Here is a 22,320-nt window from a genome sequence, read left to right on the forward strand (position 1 = left end):
ATCTTGGTCTTATCAATGTAAAATGATTTTATAATTAGAGTAATATTCACACTTTTCAACATTTTGAAAACATTGTTCTTTTTATCCCAAAGATTGATTTCTACAAAAAAGTACTCTTGTTACGAATGAAAGCTTTTACTTTTGGAATCAACTCTTTTGGAAAGCTGTAACGTCCAAAAAATAGAGTTGATTCCAATATAATTTTGGAATCAACTCATTTTTGAACCATTAAGTCATAAAACCATATATTCCAAAACCAACAATGTAAAAAATAATTTTTGAAACATCAGAGGAAATCAAAAGTAATCAGTGCGGAAAAAGCCATCGGGGGATGCGGTGCAATCATGTCGGGCCCTTCCCTTTGTAACTGGAAGTACCTAAAAATGTTTAAACCAAGAAGCTTAGTGAGTTCCCCAAAATACCGCATACCATACATATCAACGAGCCCAACCCACATATTGGGCCCAACCCATCATACCAACAGGCCTAGCCCCACATATCTATGGGCCCAACCCAGCATACAAATAGGCCCATCCCAAAATGTAGATGGGCCCAACCCAACTTGCATACAATGATCACATCCCAACACACAATATAAGAGTCACAAAGATAGCTAGCATACTATATAACATAGTGTAAAGACTCACCTATCTCAAAAATCAGCTAAACCACAGCTCACTGCTACGCAACAGATGCTACCACACTCCTATCTAAACATAAAAGGTCTAACCTTAATGTAACACTAAATCCAACAATCTTGACAAAAAGTCAACGAGTCAAAAGTTAACCCTTAAAGTCAACGGTCAAATCTAGGGTCAAAATTGTCAATAGCAAACCCCCACATCATGGCCTTCCTTGGCCACATCGTGGGCACAAAATGCCAAAACAGTCGACTGATCCTCAGTCGCCATGTTGCGGCAGCCTAAAGGCCACATCGTGAGAACTGGTCTGAACAACTAAATCAAGTTAAGCTATTTTCTTTCAATTCCAAGGGCTCCAAAGTTCATATATGATCTTTCCCAAGGTCCTAATGAATAAATTTTTCAACTTTATCTATTAAGACAAGAACTCTAAACCTAGGTCATTAAATACATCAAGAAGCATAACTTAACCAACAGCCTCTTAATCATCAAGACCACTCATCCATGTTTTACAAAAAGATTTCTTACACCAAATGGAACATAAAAGTAGGTGCTTTTTGGGCATGCATGTCTCTTCCATTTTAGGTTAAAACATGGGAGAAAAAGAACTTAAACTTGAATGGAACCAAAAACTTCCAAGAAACTCAAGATCTATAACATATGTCCTTAAAGGGACCCCAAGGATCCATAAAGTTGCTGCCTTTATGGAATCCTTCCACTCCAAAAATCTCATTCAAGAAGAAAATGGGACAAAACCTTAGATCTTATAATATAGAAGCATAAAGTTTGGATCTTGGCACATACCAATGGTATAAAGAATCCTCCAGTGAAGTTCCAAATCTTACCAAGATGCTAACAAGACCTCCAAATCCTTTTTTCTTCCTTCACAAGCGACAACAAGCACCAAGATGAGCTCAATAATCACCAAGAGGCGTTAGGGTTAGGGTTTATGATGTTTGGGAGTAATGGAGTATGAGGGTAAACAAACCTTGACCATACTTTGCTTTAAATACCCAAAAAATAGGGTTTTTTCCATCAAGTGGTAGCCATGTTGTGGCCACATAGCGCCATGTCGTGGTGCTCATAAAAGATGTGCGATGCAAAAAGATCTGCCACGTCGTGGTGATGCTTCCACTACGTCGTGGCCAACCAAAAATCCCATTTACCTTTTGTAGTTCATACTTCAAAGATCTGAATGTTACAACTCTATCCCACTTAAATTACATTTCATCCTCGAATCCTTCCTTACAACTTATTGTGCCACACCAGCCGACTTTGACTGAACTTCCTGAATTCCAAAATAAAATTGAGAAATCATCTTACAACGACGACCGCCTTCCAACACTGCTACCGAAACTCAATCTTGGTAGACATCACATGCCTCGACGAAGAAGCAAACCTTGACACACCGACCTTAACCAATGAAGAAAAAATTCATCTATTCCTCCCGAAATCTGAAAACCCTATACCATGTTTGATTTTCGGACAAAAAGTACCATTCAATCCACATCCATAAAGTCTTCAATCCGCAACCTGTAAAGAACAAAACCCCTTCGTCTATGAATATTTCTCTAATAACTTCACAATAGAACCCTGACCATCCAATGATGCCAATAACATTGAACCTTAAAACAAAGGCGACTCCCGTCACAAGTATCAACCATTGGTGCCAAACCAATACATAACTCATCTCCTGATAACTAAAAATTCACATATTTGATCTATCTGAGATCTCTTAATTCCACATTGACCTTCTTATGAAATGGGATGTGGAATCCTTACCCATTTGCTAGGACTGACAATCTCACGCACGGTCACACAACGAGACTCCACCCAAGAGTCTAACTGATAAAGGCTACCCTAGTCTATCTGCCATACGGATCCAACCCGCTGATCAATGAGATTCCCAACTCCAAACTTGTTTTTAACACCCCAACCCTGTCAGCCACTACCGGGTACCACCCTCATGAGTCATACACTTAATAATTCACGATACACCGTGACACAATTTAATCTACTTAAGTATTATGATTACAGTACACACTGACTTTTCCAACATTCCATCACTGGCATGGGGACTCACAACCAATGCTACCTTCCCTAAGCATATCCTCAATGTCTGAATGGTCCGATCATCCATGATAACATAACCAAACGGGCCTCGCCCATGAATCTCACCCAAGCTAGCATAGTCAAAAGGGACTTGCCATCAACCGGGAGTTATACTAATCTAACCAACAATACAGCTCTAACAACCCTCCTGCCTTAACACAAAGCGACTAAGTAGCAACAACGATTCCGAATCGATCCGAACGAAGGCTTTGATCCCCTCACAGTCTTACAACCTTTCCTAAAACGACCAAACACATCCTAGCAGAGACTACATGCCAGTCTATAGTCTCGCAACACTTCTACTATAGCCAAGGGCCCACCCCATGGTCTTGACAACCATCCACAATATCGAGCCAACATCAACATGGGCTAAAACCCCAACCTGCAAACCCCCAAACAGGAGTTTGGATTGTGTTTCGAACCCGAAGGCCTTCATCGGATAAGAACAGGAAGAGAGGTTATAACACAACCCTCAACTTGTACCTAGACACAAACCCATAATACATCACTACCGATGCTCCACGTCCCCGAATGAGATAACCTGAATCCTCACCATTTGCCTCCCAGATTACAGCTGACCAATGATCCCTCTTCCTTGTATAAACATCGACTCATACCACAACCAGAACTAGTTCTCCATCTATCCTAGATTATGAAATTCCACATTGATTTCCACTAATCCAGACGATTCTACCCCACTTGGATTCAACTACACTCCTCACTACACAACCATCACCATCCTGATCTTCACAAGAACTAAGATCCCATGACCAAACAACGTGGGCTACATACACCCCCAAAACGGGTTAAACACTTTGCTACTCCTTGCTGAAAAGCATCACCACATCCAAAGCACCTTCCCTTGATACAATTCTAAATCTTTGAACAACCTCAACTGATAACTAAGGACGAATAAACCCACTATCAGAACATATAGAAAACCAACACAACAAACCACTTTCTACATGGCCAAACCCACACGAACATGCATAAATTATTCATTGAGTTGATAACCAACAACAAATCTTACCTTACTAACGACGACGATCGGTTTAACAAGCTAACCAACCCATCACTGACATCCAACCTGAGCGGCACAAAAACCTCTTAAATCTATCTTCGTTGTCCCAGACGGGACAAATGGCTACAATGAAATATTTTCCTAGAAGCTTCTAATGTGAGAACCACACACTTAACTATAATACCCAGCCAAATCAAGTAATTTCCCTTCTTGACTCAAACTGTCATTTTGTTGCAAAAATGGTCCCTACGTCGGACGTACATTGGGCGTAGGTCATTAAAAGATCACACAATTGCTTCTAATTACGTAGGGCGTACACAAAGAGTACTTAGGGCATACTCGGCTGATGATAAAACCTTAATATTGATGTTTGAGCCCTGTTTAAACAACTTCAACCCTCATAAATCCCTTCCACCTTTAGCCTACATCCTCCCAGATGACCCTTGCAAACCCTAATATTCATTTGATAGTTTTTGAGCCATTTGAGTGTTTTATGTTGATCTTTGAAGGAAGAGGATCATTGGAGTGCACTAAGCTTCAAGAATTGTAGATATGGGATTTGCACCTCTCAAGCAACCTCCATGAGGTATAAAGTTTTGAACTTGATAAATGCTTCACTAGATCATGTTAGTTCTTAAGTTTTTGTGCATTTTGGTCCCATAATCTTGGTCTTGTTGAGTATTAGCTACTCCAGAACTTGTGAGTAGCCTTTTCAGATGTTTTGAAGTGCATGGAGTCAGAAAAATGTGATCTTGAAGTGAATGGGTAAATTGAATAGTAGATTGAGAGTGGCTCGATGTTTATTTTATAGGTAACGAGTAGAGTCAGTATTCAGAGCAACGATCAATACAACTATCTTTTAGACTGTGAGGCAAGTTTTCTCACTATGCTCATGGTTCGAAGGCGCCAAGGCCAACCCATTCATTGTGTTATGTACATTGATGTAGGATCATTATATGATTATTCGTTATTTGCATATGTCGACATATTTAGATGGTTCAGTTAAGGTATTGCTGTAACATCCATAAAATTCAGGCAAATTTAAAACTTTTTCAAGCATTCAAAAACCATTATTTATTACAAAATGTTTTCAAAATAGTTCATATCAGAGAATCCCAGAAATCCAAATCATAAAATGTGAGGATGTGCACGATCAAGCCTTCGCCTTCCCGCGATCATCTGAAGTACCTGAAAAAATCCAAAACTGTAAGCCCAAAGCTTACTGAGTTCCCCCAAAATACCAACGCCATATAATCAGAACAATAACATAACAAACATCATGCATATAGAGTCTTCAGTATGACCGGACTGCCCTCACCGGGCCTTCAATCTATCTGGCCCACTCTCAGAGTCTACAGTATGAATGGACCGCCCTCACCAGGCCTTCAGTCTATCTGGCCCACTCTCAGAACCTTTAGCATGTCTGGTCCGCCCTCCCGGGCCTTCAGCTTGTCTGGACCGTTCTCTGGGCCTTCGTCCTGACTAGTACGCCCTGATAGGTATGCAGTCTATCTGGGACACCGTGGGTATGTTGGCCTAGAGCACAAAGCAGGACCACCTCAACCCTCCCACAATCACACAATCAACACATAATATCATACGCTAGCTAGCATGTACAGACAGTCATACAGATCTACAGATCACTAATCATAGCATCATCCTATATACTAGGATACCGATCTAACAAACCACTAAACATAGCATCATCCTATAACCAGGATACATATCTAACAGATCACTAAGATAGCATCATCCTACAACCAGTATACAATCCAAAAGGGACGGCCTTGGTGCCTTACACCCTGTTGATATAGTAAGAAGAACTCACCCTGCGCTGCCGAATACGCAGACGATCCCTGACCGCTGACTGCTAGATCCCGAATACTCTCTGACTGCAGATCCGATATCATACGCGCGCTAACAGATTCCAAAATAACAATCCATCAATATCTAACCACTGACTCATACTATGAATCTAATACAATGTAAAAGACCTTTTTACCCTTCCTCAACTTGGCCCAAAACCAAGGCCCAAACAAAATGATAAAAGGTCCAATATCAGAATAAATTCCTTAAGTCCATTTATGGCCCAATTTTCCAAATTGGGCCTAATGGCCTTCACTCAAGAAGATCCGGCAAGCTAAAAGCCCAAACTATAAAATCCCAGACGGTCTATCACAACCCAATGCAATCCAAACCCAAATCTTGATCCAAAGGTCCAAACCACTTCAAGCCCACACTTGGCCCAATTTTCCAAATTGGACCCAACTCCTTATTGGGCCTTATCTAAGGGTCTGATCCTCTACATAGCCCAAGACACACCCTATCCAGATGAACCATTAGGGCCCAAGTATCAAAGCCCAACAGATGGCCCAATAAGCGCAGCCCAAAGTCTGAAGCCCAACAGGGGACGTACGCAGGGCGTACGCCTTCGGTACGTTGGGCGTACCTCGCCTCTCATTGACCCATTACAGGGGGTTTGACTCCGAACGCGGGGCATACAACAACTTACGCGGGGCGTACCCTCGCAGAGGCCTAAATCATGATAAGTGCTTAATGGCTTAAGCACTTAAGCACAAATTTCAGATCCACTACTCAAATGTGCTCTAGAACCATAAAGTCTCAAACTTTAAGACTTTGGTCGACTAAAAAGGGCTTAATACATGGTCTTAATATAATAAGACATCCTACAAGGAACTAGGGACCAAACTAGCTCAAGGGACTTCATTTTTATGCCTTGGGACCCATCATAGGGTCTGAAAGGACAGCTTAACTCGACCAAAACAAAGCATGCACAATATTGGGACTCTTGGGACAATAAGAATGCCAAAAAGTAACCAAAACAAGATCTACACAATCCAAGTATAAAGGTAGAAGCTTTATGCCTTCTAAAGCTTCCAAAGATGGTGAGAACTCCATATCTACAAGCTTGATCCCTTCCTTGACTCCTTTGATGCACTAACTTCTTCTTCAACCACACCAAAATCACACATTAGGCTCTAAAACTCTCTCTCATGGGCTAGGGTTTGCTAAGAACGGTTCAAATACTTGGACGCTGAAAGAATGAAGCAAAAAGATCCATAATGGTGCTTAAATAACCTCGAAACCCTAAAAGTTAGGGTTTCACTCTGGCACTCATACACCCAACGTACATATGTGTACGCCCAGCGTACTTGGGCATGCCCTAGTACTCTTAGTGTACTCACATGTACGTCGTGCGTACTACCGAAACTCCCAAAACCACCATTTTGCCACTAGGGCCTCCTTTTGACACTTCTTTCCAAACCAAAGGCCAAGGATGACATAATTAAAAGTCCAAGGGATGGATTTGAATTCACTTGAAAGATAGGGTGTTACAACTGCTTGTACAGTGGACCAACAAACCCGGATGGTTGGGTTGAGACTCTATGTCAACAAACCCAAATGGTTGGGTTAAGACTCAATGTCAATAAACCCGATGGTTGGGTTGAGACTCTATTTCAACAAACCCGGATAGTTGGGTTGAGGTTGTGGCCAACAAACCCTATAAGCATGCAATGTATTGTATTTCCAATGTCTTAGGTATTTTGGGAAACTCACTAAGCTTGGGCTTATAGTTGTGGATTTCTTGTTTCAGGTACTTCAGATGATGGGGGAAAGGTGAAGGCTTGATCGTACACATCCTTTGCAGTTTTTGATTTCCGCTTGTTTTGGATACTCTAATTTTTGAGGAATTTGTATTTGACACTCATGGTTGTGACTTGGGTTTATGAAAATAATGATTTTATTTAAATGAAAAATGAAAATTTTTATCATGATTTTTGGGATGTTACATTAACCCTGAAAGCATGAATCTACAAACAAATCACCCTACACTCGCGTTCTGACCAATATCTTATACCTCTCAACCATTTCGAATTCCAAATTCCAATAAATTTACACTGCAACTTCCTCAGGAATATTACGCTGAAAACATCATAATTATTTCGGTTGTTGATCCTCCAAGCAGAACACTCAGTTCACTCCCACCTAGGCTTCACGCTAACAATGATCGTCGCCTCCCGTGTAAATGCCTACAATCGTCTTAACTAGATACCCTTCAACATGATTCCCGGTATGCAAAAAAAATGGCATGTGACAAACCCTCATATAAAGATAACCAAACAATCATGAAGAAACTTCGATTCTTAGGTGAAGACTTAACTAAACCGAACATAATGGCTGGCACACACAATCACATGACAATAAGCATAAATAATAAAAGCATGAAGGAAGCGAATACGGTACATACCTGCAACAACATCTGATGGAACTAGGGTCTCCGCGTCCTGTAACTAAAACACTCGAATCCTCACCACTGGAGCCTCTGCCTTTCCCTCACGACCATTAGTAATCCTCAGTGTAGTTGGAGAAGGTGCCCTTACTGCTCCACTCGTCAACCTCAGATAGTCAGCCTTTCTGTGGCCCACCTGGTTGTAGTGAAAATCAATCATTCTAGAATTATTTAACATTTGCAGCATGTAACCTAACATATTCATTTAATAGTTAGCTGACATCAATATGGGTCCCAAAAAGAATAAATCAAGAAACATTCGGGCAACAACACTCTATAGGCCACAAAACATATAAGGTATCCCCAACTCACTTGCTTCTGCAATGCTATATCATCCTAACCGTATACAATTTTTAAACATACACTTAGCAAATAGTTCCAACAACATAACATCCCATTCCTTCTAGGTTACAAGTCATCAAAAACCAAGTCATTCTGTCACACAATTCGTGAAGGTATCCGCCGCCTTATCCTAGTGTGCAAACATTCCATAACATATAACATATCAACATGTATGGGTATTCTGGGAATCACTTACTTGAGATCGGCTGATTGCACGCATCACACCCCTTTCTTTGTAAAAGTCTTTTTAGAAAATTTTATTTACTTTCAAAAAGATTATTAATTCCTCAGTTTGAGTTCAGACACACCCAAGAGTGTGCCTAAATCCCTTAAACCAAGGTTATGATACCAACTTGTAACGTCCCAAAAATAGAAGTAAAAATTTTCATTTTTAAACCATTAAGTTATACAACCATATATTCCAAAACCAACAAAGTAAAATATAATGTTCAAACATCAGAACAAAGCAAAGTAATCAGTCCGGAAAAGTCCATCAGGGGATGCGATGCAGTCAAGCCGGAACCTTCCCTTTGGAATTGGAAGTACCTAAAAATGTTTAAACCACAATACTGTAAACACAAATCTTAGTGAGTTCCCAAAAATACCGCATACCATACATATTAACGAGCCCAACCGGCACATTGCGCAAACCCCGTCATACCAACGGGCTCAACCCTACATATCCATGGGCCCAACCCAACATACAAATATGCACAACCCAACATATCAATGGGCCCATCCCAACATGCATACCAATAGGCCCGGCCTCACACACAATGCAAGAGTCACAAAGAGAGCTAGTATCCTATACAATATAGTGAGAAGACTCACATGTCTTACAAAATCAGCTAAACCACATCTCAATGCTACACAACAGATGCTACCACAATCCTATCAAAACATACAAGGTCCAACCTTAGCCTGCACACTAAATCCAACAATCTTGACCAAAAGTCAACGACTCAAAAGTAAACCCTCAAAGTAAACGGTCAAAGCTAGGTTCAAACTTGGCAACAGAAAACCCCCACATCGTGGGAACAAAATGCCAAGATAGTCGACTGATCCCCAGTCACTACGTCGTGGCAGCCTATAGGCCACGTCGTGGGAATTGGTCTGAACAACATAATCGAGTTAATATGTTTTCTTTCAATTCCAAGGGCTCCAAAGTTCAGATCTGATCCTTCCCAAGCTCCTGATGGATAAATTTTCACACTTTATCTATTAAGACATTCAATTAAGAAAAGAAATCTAAACCTAGGTCCTTAAAGACATCAAGAAGCATAACTTAACCAAGAAGCTCTTGCTCATCAAGGTCACTCACCCATGTTTTCCAGAAAGCTTTCTTACACCAAATGGAACATAAAAGTTGGTGCTTTATATACATGCATGTCCAATGCATGTCTCTTCCACTTTAGGTTAAAACATGGGAGATAAAGAACATAAACTTGCATGGAACCAAAAACTTCCAAGAAACTCCAAATCCACAACATATGTCTTTAAAGAGACCCCAAGATCTATAAAGTTGTTGACTTTATGGAATCCTTCCACTCCAACAAGCTCATTTAAGAAGAAAATGGAACAAATCCTTAGATCTTGCAATATAGAAGCATAAAGTTTGGATCTTGGCATGTACCAAAGCTCTAGAGAATCCTCAAGTGAAGTCCCACAGCTTCTCAAGATGCTAACAAGACCTCCAAAGCCTTCTTTTTCCTTCACAAGCAACAACAAGCACCAAGATAAGCTCAAAAATATCCAAGAGGCATTAGGGTTAGGGTTTATGATGTTTGGGAGTGATGGAGGATGAGGGTAAACAAACCTATCCCATACTTCCCTTTAAATACCCAAAATTTAGGGTTTTTGCCAGCAAGTGATTGCCACGCTGTGGTCAACGTAGCGCCATGTTGTGGCACTCATTACAGATGCACGATCTAAAAAGATCTGCCACATCGTGGAGATGCTTCCACTACGTTGTGACCAACCAAAAATCCCAATTACTTTTTAAAATTCATACTTCAATGATTTGTAATATTTTTCTTCTTCCTTTTTTTAACACATCCATTTTTGGAACAAAGTTTTGTTTTGAAACAACTTTCTTTTGATCAAATTTTTGTTGTGAAAAAACTTTTCTTTGAAACAAATTGAGGTTTTGAAACAATTTTATTTGGAAAAACTTCTTGTTATATAACAAATTTCTTTGATTTTGCACTCTTATTGTAGTAAGAGTTTGGACCAAATTGAGCGTTGGTTTTCTCAAGTTTTTATGAATAGTTCTCTTGATTAGAATACCTTGATGAATTTTCAGACATTGAATTTTGCAAATGAGATTTTGAGCATAAACAAGAATAAACAACGTTTTGTGATTTATCATAATTATCATAAATTGCTAAAAAAATCCTTTCGTTTCCAAAAAATTCTTTCTCTCAACAAAATTCTTCTTATATCTAGCTCTCCTAGCTTGATCAATTTCTTTCTCATCACCATTATCTATTGGAACTGACCAAAAATGATTTTCACAAGAATTGGCTTTATTAGTCTTCACAATAGTGGTCAAGTCAACAGTGTCAGTCTTTTCCAGTCCTTTTGTAACAAAAACTTGATTACGAGTACATTGGACTTTTGGAAAAACAACCTCCTTTTCAATCAGATTTTCAATTCCTTTGTTTTCAACAACATTTTCAAAATCAATAGAATCTTTAAGAATCAAGTTCCTTTTTGGTTTTTCATCATTTATGACAAAATTAGAACAATCAACGTCATCTTCCATTGAAATCTCACTAATTCCACTTTCATCAAAGTCAGATTCAATTTCACAATTCTGATGCGCATCACTTTGCAATTTGTTACACAACAAGATATATTTTTCATTAGAATTCTTTTGAATTTGTTTCTTATCTTCTTCAGTTAAGGTATCTTTCATTATTTTTTGAAATTTATTTGGTTTCAAAAATTCTTCTACATTTTCTAATCCAACTCTATAAGTATCACTTAAGGATTACTTTGATGAAACCAAGGATTCGCATTCATAGCAGATTTCATCTATTTCTTCTTCCTAAAATTCTAAGAATGGTAACATTTTTCTATACATTTCTTCTAAAATTGTGCAGATAAGATAGAGTTATGTAATTTAAGCATATAAATGCTTCAAAATTTGACAATACACATTACATTGTTTCATTGTCAATCTATTGTCATTTTTCAAAATACACTCCTCATCTTTAACTCTCGCTAAATCAACTTCTACTTTTTCAATCTTAATTCTTTGTTCCTCACTCCTAAAAGTGCACATGCTAAGATCATCGTCCATATTAGAAACTTTTCTTCACTTCCACTTCAGACTTCCAACTATTTCTGAAATAGTATTCTTTAATTCATTTAATTCAACATCATAACGATAAACAAGAATAATAAAAAGATTTAGGAATGTAATGTACCTTCTCAGTTACCTTTTCGCAAGCATCAACATGTTCTCCTTCACTCTTCGCCGACAAACATTTATCATAAGTATTTGAATCAAAAACACCTCCTTTAGAATTATAGCATTGAATCTCAGAACTTGAACTTTTCTCTATCAGACACTTTCCATCCTTTGTACCTACATACACATTAGCAACAAAGAAAGCTCCATGAGTTGTCCTTCGCATTTCACCATCCTCAGAATTTGTAGACCAAACTTCCACATTGCCTGCATCACTATCTTCTTCCTCAAAAAATCAATGCCTTTCCCTGAATGTTCAACTTCTTGAGATCCTCAAACTTCTTCACATAGTAGCCTTCATCCTTCTTTTTCTCCTTCTTCTCTCATTTCTTCCTAAGCACACAATCTTTCACAAAGTGGTTCTTTTCTTTACAAAATTTACAATCATAATCTGAATCACCAAGCAATTTCTTCTCTTTGTATTGTTCTTGTTGTTGTTAATAGTTCTTAGCACCATCACTTTTGTTCTTACCAGCAATGAATTTCCACCTTTGTAACATAACCTCCACCTTCAGATCTTGAGTTTCCACCCTTTCTAAACTTTGAAAAAAATTTCTTAAAAAAATTCTTAGGATTTCTAACCATAATATCCTTCTCTTCACTTGGGTTACCTTATCTTCACGAGACTTCAGAATACCAACAACTGGTAATTTTTGAACTGCTCATGTGCCTTTACAGTTGACACACTTAATTTCCATTCAGGACGAATTCCTTGCAAGAATGTAACTTTCTTCTTAATCAGTGAACGTGCCAAATCATATTTCATCTACTTACTCAACAGATGATTGTATCTTTGGTAAACCTGATGTAAACTATGTCCACCCTTTTTTTTGAAAGATCCGAACTCGAAAGTAACAAATTATAGACTGAGCGGATTTGATCATCGTCACCTGAATACAATTCCTTTAAACTTATCCAAATCTCATTCGCAATTTTGCATGAGCTCACAAGTTTGAACGTATTTGGTGTGGGAGAAAAGTGAATATATCTCTTCACTTTCATATCATTTTGAAGTTTCTCCTTTTCTTCTTGTTCATATCAGCATACTTATTAATGTGTCTTTCATAATCTGCAAGAGAATACACATATTCCTTTGTCTTTGTGAATTGATGTGGACTTTCTGTACTTGATTTCCAAATATAAGAACCATGATTTTCAATTCTAGTGATGTAGTCTTCAAAATGCAACACCCACACCTCGTAATCATATGGAAATAGAACTCAAATCCTAGTATTTAAACCAATAATACTTGATAAGTTAACATGAGAGTCTTCTTTTGAGATGAATTCATTCAAAATTTTGAGTAATGAATCAAATCGATGAGCAAAAACAAAATTCAAGTCGAAGCGAGTTTCTGAATAATAAATTCCATATCAAAATGAAAAAGGATTGCAATTGCGGAATAGATCTAGAAAACAAAACACGAGAAATGATGAACTCGACAAACACAAAAGTATTCAATGATTTGAAATCGACTCAAGGATTTCCTTGCTCTGATACCCCTTGTAGGATCAAATAGATTCTAAAGATATGAAATCATGTTTGAAACAGAGTAAAGAGTGCACAAGAGTGTAAATAAGATTCTGATTTGATTAGAGTATGAGAACTCGATTACAGTTTTTGAACGTAAGAATTCATAAAAGACATCCCCTACATTCTAACTAGCATCCTTTTATAAAGGTTAACAACCCACAGAGTTAGTTAGAGTAACATCCAATAACAGAATGACACATAGACAATGACAACTGTAAAACATTTAAGCATATTCACTTACGAAACCTAGGTACATAAACTCCAAAACATAACAAACTTTTAGAACTATATATTGAAGAGTTAAACTATTACAATTACGAATGCTTTCATATTATGACTCAAACACAACACATATAAACTACGGGACCTAACAAATATTGTTTATTTGTTTATGTATTTATAAACTATACTTTTGAAAAAAATTCTAAAAATAAGTTTATCATAAATACACATATGAAAATATGGAATACTAATAAATATGTGTTCCTGAAGTGCCCATAATAACATGGTAATCCTTAGAGACTAAAATAAAATGAAATCATCTATGTATTACCTAAAAACATAAAACTAGTTCTCAATGAGCTAATGACATATATCAATGACTAGTTTCAGTAACGCTTGGTAGGTTGAACCAAATTGAGAATGTAACATAACATAACAATGTTTTACGATTATTGTTTGGCACGGGTAGAAAAAAGAACAAGTTAAGGCTTTGACCAAGTCTAGTGGGACTATTCTCTCTGAATTTAGTTCCATTCAGATCCATGGAACTCGATGGAACAATATAAAAATTATTCACATAGATCAAAATGCCCCAGCCTCTTGCCACAAATCCTCCCTTGTATCATTATTCATTATATGTCTCTCCTCTCTCACCTCTTCTATGTCGCAATTTTATCTTCTACGAACTTAATTTTATTCATTTTTCCCTAATTGCAATAATTAATACAAATTAAACACAAATAACCCCTATATTAAACCACAATTAAATCTTAAGAATTTGGTTAGTTGATTCACTATAATTCTAACAATTGATCGATAACTCAATAAAGTTTCCTTCTTTTTAATGAACTCATCGCCATCGACCTATTAAAAATATGCGGGGCATGGCTTTGATTCTTGGTTACATGGGATACAAAGAAAAGTTTTGAAAAAAGAAAAATTGTAATGACTAAATGAAAATGTTGCTTAGGAGAATTGTTTATTCTCATTGATTCTTTCAATTCTTGGTTACATGGAAAACTCGTCTTGTTCTGCTCAATCCAGTCAATTATGTACAGTTATATCCTATCTAATAAGTATACCAAACATTAGCTTAAAAATAAAACTTACAATTTTGTTTATATTTTCAAAAGAGCTCTTTTAGGAACCATAAATGTTTTTGAATATCTAAATTTAAATCACAAACATCATGTCACAACTAACATGAAAATGATATATATATATATATATATATATATATATATATATATATATATACATATATATATATATATATATATATATATAGCTTATGTGAAGGAAAATTGAGTTAACTTACCGGCATGAATATGTACGTTAATGTGCCTTGGGATACTTCCAATTCCAATAGGACTATATGCCCTAGGATTTGCATTTGCATGACTATCAAAAAGAGAATTGGTTTGTAGAGGAAAGGGCTGCAAGGAGATTGTGGATTCATTATTCATTAAAGAAACAGACATATTATTACCTTCTCCACTTAACCTCTTTAAAAAAGCTTCTTTTTTAAATTTTACAAGTGTGTGTATATAGTGAGAGTTGACCACAAACCTGAACCATTATAGGATTAGGACCTGATGGAGATATATAAACAGCTGGCCCAGCGTTTACAGAAGATTCAGCCTGAAATGTTGACCTTAATCAATTCAATTGTACATGACTAAATGACAATACTTATATATAACTATTGTAGTGCAAAGAAAAAGAAAAAAAAACATACAATCTTCCTCTAGCAAAAGAGCACCTAATTGTTGCATTGCAAGCCCAGACTGTATGGCTTCTGATTGGATTTGGGTTCTCACTGTGACATCATCAGTACAACCTTCCTCTTCCTCCAGTTGTGTTACTGTAACAGTCAGAACCAACCTCAAGTTTAGGAACCACATGAGGTGTTTCCTGTAGCTCCTGTAGCGTGGCAGCTTGTGCAGACACTGCTTTCTACATCATAAATCAGAAAAAATAAACACTTTAATAGAAAAACAAAGAACATGTAACAAGAAGATCAAGGAAGAAATGAATCACATTTTAATAACAAACACACTTCACATTCCAATAAGAAAAAAAACAGGCGTCCTTGGAGAAGGTAAGCCTAGCCTAGTAGAGTGCATGATGCTTTTCCAGGAATGGTGATTAACTGAAAGGCCATTGGACAGCAGATCAGACTGAATCTAGGCTATGAAAAAGTCATAATTACAAAAGTAAATCACACATTTGGTCCCTGTGCTTTACCAAACTTGTGATTTTTGCCACCAAATTTGTAATTTACTCTAACAAAAAGGCTTGTTGACTCTGCTTTGCACAGCAACCAAACACTCTTTGAGTAATTTTTAAGATCTAATACGTGCATGTGCCATCTTCCTTTTAAAAAGAAAAAAATAGAGAGCAAACAAACATGAGTACGATGTTGTAATTATCAATCAGTTTACAAAATTCTACTTTTCTTTTTTGACATACTAAGAAACATCCACCAATTTTAGCAATGAAAATTATCATATGATTGAATGAAATTGCATTGCTTGAGCAGTTGCATACTTTTTCAAACCCTCAATGAAAGATAAAGCTGGCTTTGATTGCCTAGCGGGAGATGGTGGTGGAGGTATGATTATGGGTATGTTGAGAAACTTCTTCACTGAGGGTTTCTTTATTACTGAAACAAGAATAGTATAAAAAAATCAGATGTTAATTCAAACAACATGATCTAAGTCTGTTAATAACTTCTATCAACTTACTTAATCCATATACTAGGGAGAACAAGTTGGAGGTGATCCAATAACAGAAGAGGGCCTGCACAAAAGTGAAAATGGTATTTGAATTTTGAGGGAGGGGTAGTTTAGTAATTAAGAAAGAGAAAGAGTAGTGAACTAGCCTTTGGGAAACTTGCAGTGAGGGGGACTGTAAGAGTAGCAAAACCCCTTGAAACAATTTTCATTGTGGCAGCAACAGGGTTACCTTCCAAACCTTCTTTCATGTTAAACTGAGTGAGGAAGGAACACACCAAACAAAACATATATCATGTTCCATTTTAAAAATAGGATATTCAAACATTGATATTGATACTTGGAACTTTTCTCTCTTGATATATATCACATGGAGCTGGTTATTTGGACTCCTTTCTCTGTTCTCTGATATAATCTACAACAATTACCAAATAATATCAATGGAATATATAACTTCTTATATAAACATGAAGCTTGTGACATACATATAGATTAATATTTTCAACTAAGAGTTTAGTCTTGAAACCAAGCTAATTCTCTAATTTTACATCTTATGTGCGGTAAGATTAAAAAAACTCACTACAGCCTCAAGACAATCTGCACAAAATCAATTCAAAACACAGAGCTTACAGACCTACAAACTTGTTCCTTTTTCACTTAATAAAGAAAGTCAGGCAACTGAAGCTTTCCCTATTAAGACCTAACTTTTTACAAATTTTCTCTCATATACTTAAGTTTTCCTTCCATACAACTTCTACCTTGAATTCAAGACTTGTCATCATGTGAGGTTAAAATGTTTACTAGACATGTGAAGCAGAAAAGAACGGAAGATGAAGTTTTACCTTCTCGGGTGCTATTTCTTTATTTGATTCTTTTGGGGTGTAGGAAGAACTTGACCCAACATCGAAATACCTTTCTCTTTGATAATTTCTTTGAAGATGACTATTGTTTAGGGCTATCAGCAGCACCATCGTCTCTACTACCACTCTATAATAAACAAAGCGCCTTTTAAGGCCCTTCATCATCTTGCACTGCCCTCTTTAATTTATAATTGTTTTAAAACAAGGTCTCCGAGACAATCGGAAGAGGAACTGATCGTCATCAATTATCAACCATACGTCATTCTTATGTAACCTAAGACGATGGAGTGTATATAAACTGGGAAAATTATACAATCGGAAGATTCAACAACAAAAAACGTACCTCATCAACCTTCATGATGATCTGATCAACATTTTGCCCTAATTCCTCCGCAACAGCAGGTTTGCCTTCGGTTCGAACTTCCGGAACGGGTGCATCCATTTTGTCCATTTATTCTTGAGACTAGGATCCACGATTGAAATACTTTTGGAATAGTAGATAAATTTTCCGATGCAAACAAAGCTCCGGTGACTGGTCGTAGGTGTGTCGCCCGTGATGTCCATCGTTGGAGAGAGAGAAGAAGGGTTTGGAAACAGGTGGGGGTTTTTGTCATGTGAGATAATTACAGAAAAGGTAAAATAAAACGGTAAAGGAAAATATAAGTTACAAAATTTCTCGGCGTAAAAGAAACTTGGTGGAGAAGGAGAGACGAGAAGGTGGAGGTGTCGATTAGGTGTTGTTCAACTGGTAGCTTCGATTGACGGTTGATAAGTCGTAGTTGTCGATCGGCACTACAACTAAAAGGCGTTGCAGTCGCCGAACCATTTAGTGTGAGGATCAATTTGGAAGGCGGGGGTTTAAAAAATTTGGGGATTTCATTTTCCCTCTAAGGAGACGCGCGTTACTTAAAACAAAAATATAAAACGACATTCACAGAGGACACACATTTTAGATAAAGTGCCCTCCGTGTTTTTTATTTTTTTACATGAGACACTAATTTAAGGGCACGCAATAATTCGTGACCTAAATCCTTTAATTTTTTGAAAAGATGACACTTTTTTAATGTCACTCTCTTTTGCGTAACATAAATCAATGAGTGTCGTGGTTTGCGCGTCGTAAAAGGGTCTTTTTCTTGTAGTGAGGCAATCTTATTTATAAAGAGTTCCCAACATATATTTCTATATAACTAGCCATATATAAATATCTTATTTTATATAAAACTACCTTTTATATAATTGTAACTAGTTTATTAAGATATAAATATGAATATATAAATATCTTACTTTATATAAAACTTCCTTTTATATAAATTGAACTAGTTTATTAAGATATAAATATACCTTATAAATAATCATACTTTATGATATATTTGATAAGTTGTTATTTCTCCAATAAAATATTATTTTCATAAATAACAAATTCCCAATTAGTAAAATATCATTTCCATGAAATAATAATTTTTCCAATTATATACAAGTGTTGATATATTTATTAATAATCAAATTATACTAATAAATAATCAATTGATGGTATCTTGCTATTAGGTGTGACCCTATAGGATCATATATTATTAGCAATATCATTCTATAATGACTCTTGGGCATACTAGATCTTTCAATCTCTCCACTTGCACAAGACTCATCATAGATTGATATAGACAATGGTGAACGTCTAGCAACATTTCACTGCCCCCAATAACACATGACGAAGAATGTCATTCATCAACATCCAATTCCCAAAAGCTCTAAGCTTCAATTGATGTATTAAGGTAAGTTTATCAATTATACCTTTGTTACAGATATCCTGTTGAACATGAGACTTGGATCGCAATCAATCTCATTTGGAGTTCAACTTTGGGTAACGCGCGTTAGAGGTCTAACTCTCAACACATAAGAGGAACAAATCTCATCTTGACTACATAAGCCTCTTGCATAGTTTACATCATACCCGAGAATGACTTTTATAACTGCCCGGTTAAGGAAAAAAATTTGTTCATATCAAAGCACATCACTGCCTATACTTAAGTCCCACTATGTATCTCAGGTATTAAGGATACAAAGATAGTACCTTTAATCAAGTATCACTCATAACTATGATCTATGAGTTGACCTTGATGCGGGTCTATTCAATACTAGTTCTCTAACAAATACATATGAAACTTGGTTACAACCACTTGCCTATTTTCATCTGTTGAGAGTCAACCAATCCAATTCATATTAGTCTTACTTCACAACTACTCCCATAATCATTATCGACTATGAACTTTTAGAATAATAAGATAATTCATGGATTAAACATGTTAATATTGAGCACAACAAGTATTGATGCAATGATCATATCCCAATATATCATAAACAATATAATAGTTGTTGTCTTAATGTTCCAATATCCAAATACTAAATTAAAATCAAATCTCATTTCTAGAATAAGGAAGTGCTATAGTCGAAGCCTGAATATTCATACTTAGCTTAAAAGAAATGACTTTATTAATGGGTCTGACTAAATTTGATTTGTTTGAATTTTGCGAATACTATCATCTCCATATTTGACTTTCCTCTAAGTATAGTTAAATATCATGTAGAATATGATTGGTGCTTTGATGTGACATAGAGTTTCTTAGTTTGATTAAGCACACTCTATTACTCACAAAAGATTTCTAGGTTATCCCTGAATGGAAGGATTCAACCTAGTTTTTCAATGATCTAGTTCATCCAATCATATTTGACATCCTCTGTAGTTTGATCGGACTACCTCTGCAATCCTCTGTAGCAGAAGAGGTGGAACAAACGGCTGCAGCCTATAATAAGAAGCATGTTTGTTTTTTAACATCTTCAAACTGCTGCAGTAAACTAAAATTTAAATAAACTAATTTTATAAACTGAAAATAGTTCTTAACACCGAAATTTTAATAATTCTAGTCTTAAAACATTGAAATAATACTAAAAAGAACATGTAAAAAAACAAAAATATAAAACTTTTTAAAAAAACTTAAAAAAATATAAAAGAAGCTAACAGTTTTATTCTAGAAAAAAAACTAAATTTAAAAAACATAAAAAAAGAAAATAATAAAAAAAATTAAGAAAGTATTGCAAACGATGTTTACAAAATTCGTAAAAAATTACACACGTTAAAAAAGATGCAACTGAAACTGAAAATACTATTAACAGAAATGGTAAAAAAAATTAAAAAAATCAAAGTTTTTTTAAATCAAGTTAAAAAATTTTGTGGAAACTATAAAAAGAAATTATATCAAATCCGTAAATAAAAGTTTAAGAATATCAAAGTTTCTTTTAAAAACATAAAAATTAAAAAAAAATAAGTTATACCAAAATTCTAAAAAAAACACTTTGAAAAAATGAAAGCTGAAGAGGTTTGAAGAGGCAAGTCAAGTGATGTGCCACGCAGCACACACGCAGAGGTTTTGTAGTCTGAAGCCTTCCAAAAAACAAACTGTTGCGAGAGGGAAAGTGATGTGCGTGTGCTGCGCCGCACATCAAAAAGTGGTTTGAAGAGGTTTTTTTAAAAAAAAAACAGCACCTAAGTTCTTCTTAAGTACCCTTAGAATGTTATCATAGTCATCCAGTGACTTAACCATGCATTCAATTTGTATCGCATGATATGACATAAATGATGGATTTATTTGCCAAGCAAATATAATATAAATCATTTTATCTAACTCAAACCTATGTGCTAGGTCCTTTTGAGACTAACTCAAAATGGTGTCATGTGACAATGTCAAGAATCCTCCAAAAGAATCTTATATATTGACCTATTTCAAGATATTGTTAATTCATGCAAAAGAATTCAAAACTTTTAACATTCATCTTTATCTATCTTTATAGATTTTACATTCAAAGAATGTATCTTGTCATTTCTAAGTCTTCCATTTTATAAACACTTTCTGAGTCAAGGTGAAACGACCTTTCATAGTCAGAATGTAATTTCAAATGATTAAGTATGTCTCATTCATACAAGATTAGGAATATCACTATCCTCCCGCTGGTTCTTAATAAACACAAATGTCATCTTCATTTTGATATAAAAGTACACATTGTTATTTATATATTAAAATGATGATTCCAACCTTGAGATGTTTGATTTATATTAAGAAGTGGATCTCAAGTATTGCACATTTTGTTAGGATAACATGGATAAAGAAAACCTCCAGGCTAAGCTATATAGATATCTCCTTGTAGATGTCTATTATGAAAAGTGGTTTTTCTTGACATTTATATGTCATATTTCATATTAGGAATATGTAGTTATGATAAACAATATCCTTGTTGATCTAATCATAGTTACTTGTGAAAAGGTTTGATCATAGTCAACGTCATGAGTATGATAAGGACCATAGTCAATGACATGAGTATGAGAAAATCCTTATATAACAAGTATTACTAAATGTGTATATATATTCATGTATGTATTCTTTCTACAAGAATCTCTTACTCCTTCTAGCCTTGCTATAGAGAGGAAGATTAATCAAGCCCATACTTGATTATCAAACATGGATTGCATCTCAATGTTCATGACTCTAGTTCATTTGTCAGATTCAAGATCTGATATAACATTTTGGTAGTTGATGGTTTAACTAGAAACCATAAAGAACTCATCAATGAGAGATTCCACATTTCTCAAGTCATAGATGATTTCTACCATTATTGTGAACAATTTGTGTTTATGAATAGCTATTATTCATGTTTAACATTTCTTGTTAAAACTAGTGCCAACAATTGTTACATCAGGCTATGGTTCTTGAACTACTTCGGCCTCCATGTGCCTCTCACTTGCTTTGTCATTAGAAGTTTGCTTTCTGCTAACTCATATTTCAGAGGAATAAAGGAACTTATTTTTGGTGGGTTTGTATATAATAATCTAAATGCCCTTTTAGAATATTCTACAATTATGTAAGTCGTTGGTGTTTGTATTCTAGATACAATTAATAGTGATTGAAGTATAATCCAGAAAAGGTTAAAGGAGGACATTTCTACCGATTAGAAAGTAAACTATATCAAGTAAAGTTTAATTCACCATTTATCATCACGAAGGCTTTAGATGGTATTACT

General features: G+C 35.8%; 1 protein-coding gene across 1 annotated transcript; it reads right to left on the reverse strand.

Annotated features, from left to right (window-relative positions):
• Positions 1-14,981: 14,981 nt before the first annotated feature.
• On the reverse strand, positions 14,982-16,759 carry LOC145128667 (mitochondrial inner membrane protein OXA1-like). The gene is made up of 6 exons (XM_079063485.1): positions 16,543-16,759; positions 16,406-16,460; positions 16,209-16,323; positions 15,397-15,614; positions 15,228-15,299; positions 14,982-15,094 (listed from the first exon to the last, which is right to left on the reverse strand). The coding sequence occupies exons 1-5, from the start codon at positions 16,681-16,683 to the stop codon at positions 15,295-15,297; spliced, it is 534 nt and encodes a 177-aa protein (XP_078919611.1). The 5' UTR covers positions 16,684-16,759; the 3' UTR covers positions 14,982-15,094; positions 15,228-15,294.
• Between the last annotated feature and the right edge of the window lie 5,561 nt (positions 16,760-22,320).

This window comes from Lactuca virosa, chromosome 8 (assembly GCF_052849685.1).
Source record: "Lactuca virosa cultivar CGN04683 chromosome 8, Lactuca_virosa_CGN04683_v6, whole genome shotgun sequence".
Classification (NCBI taxonomy): domain Eukaryota; kingdom Viridiplantae; phylum Streptophyta; class Magnoliopsida; order Asterales; family Asteraceae; genus Lactuca; species Lactuca virosa.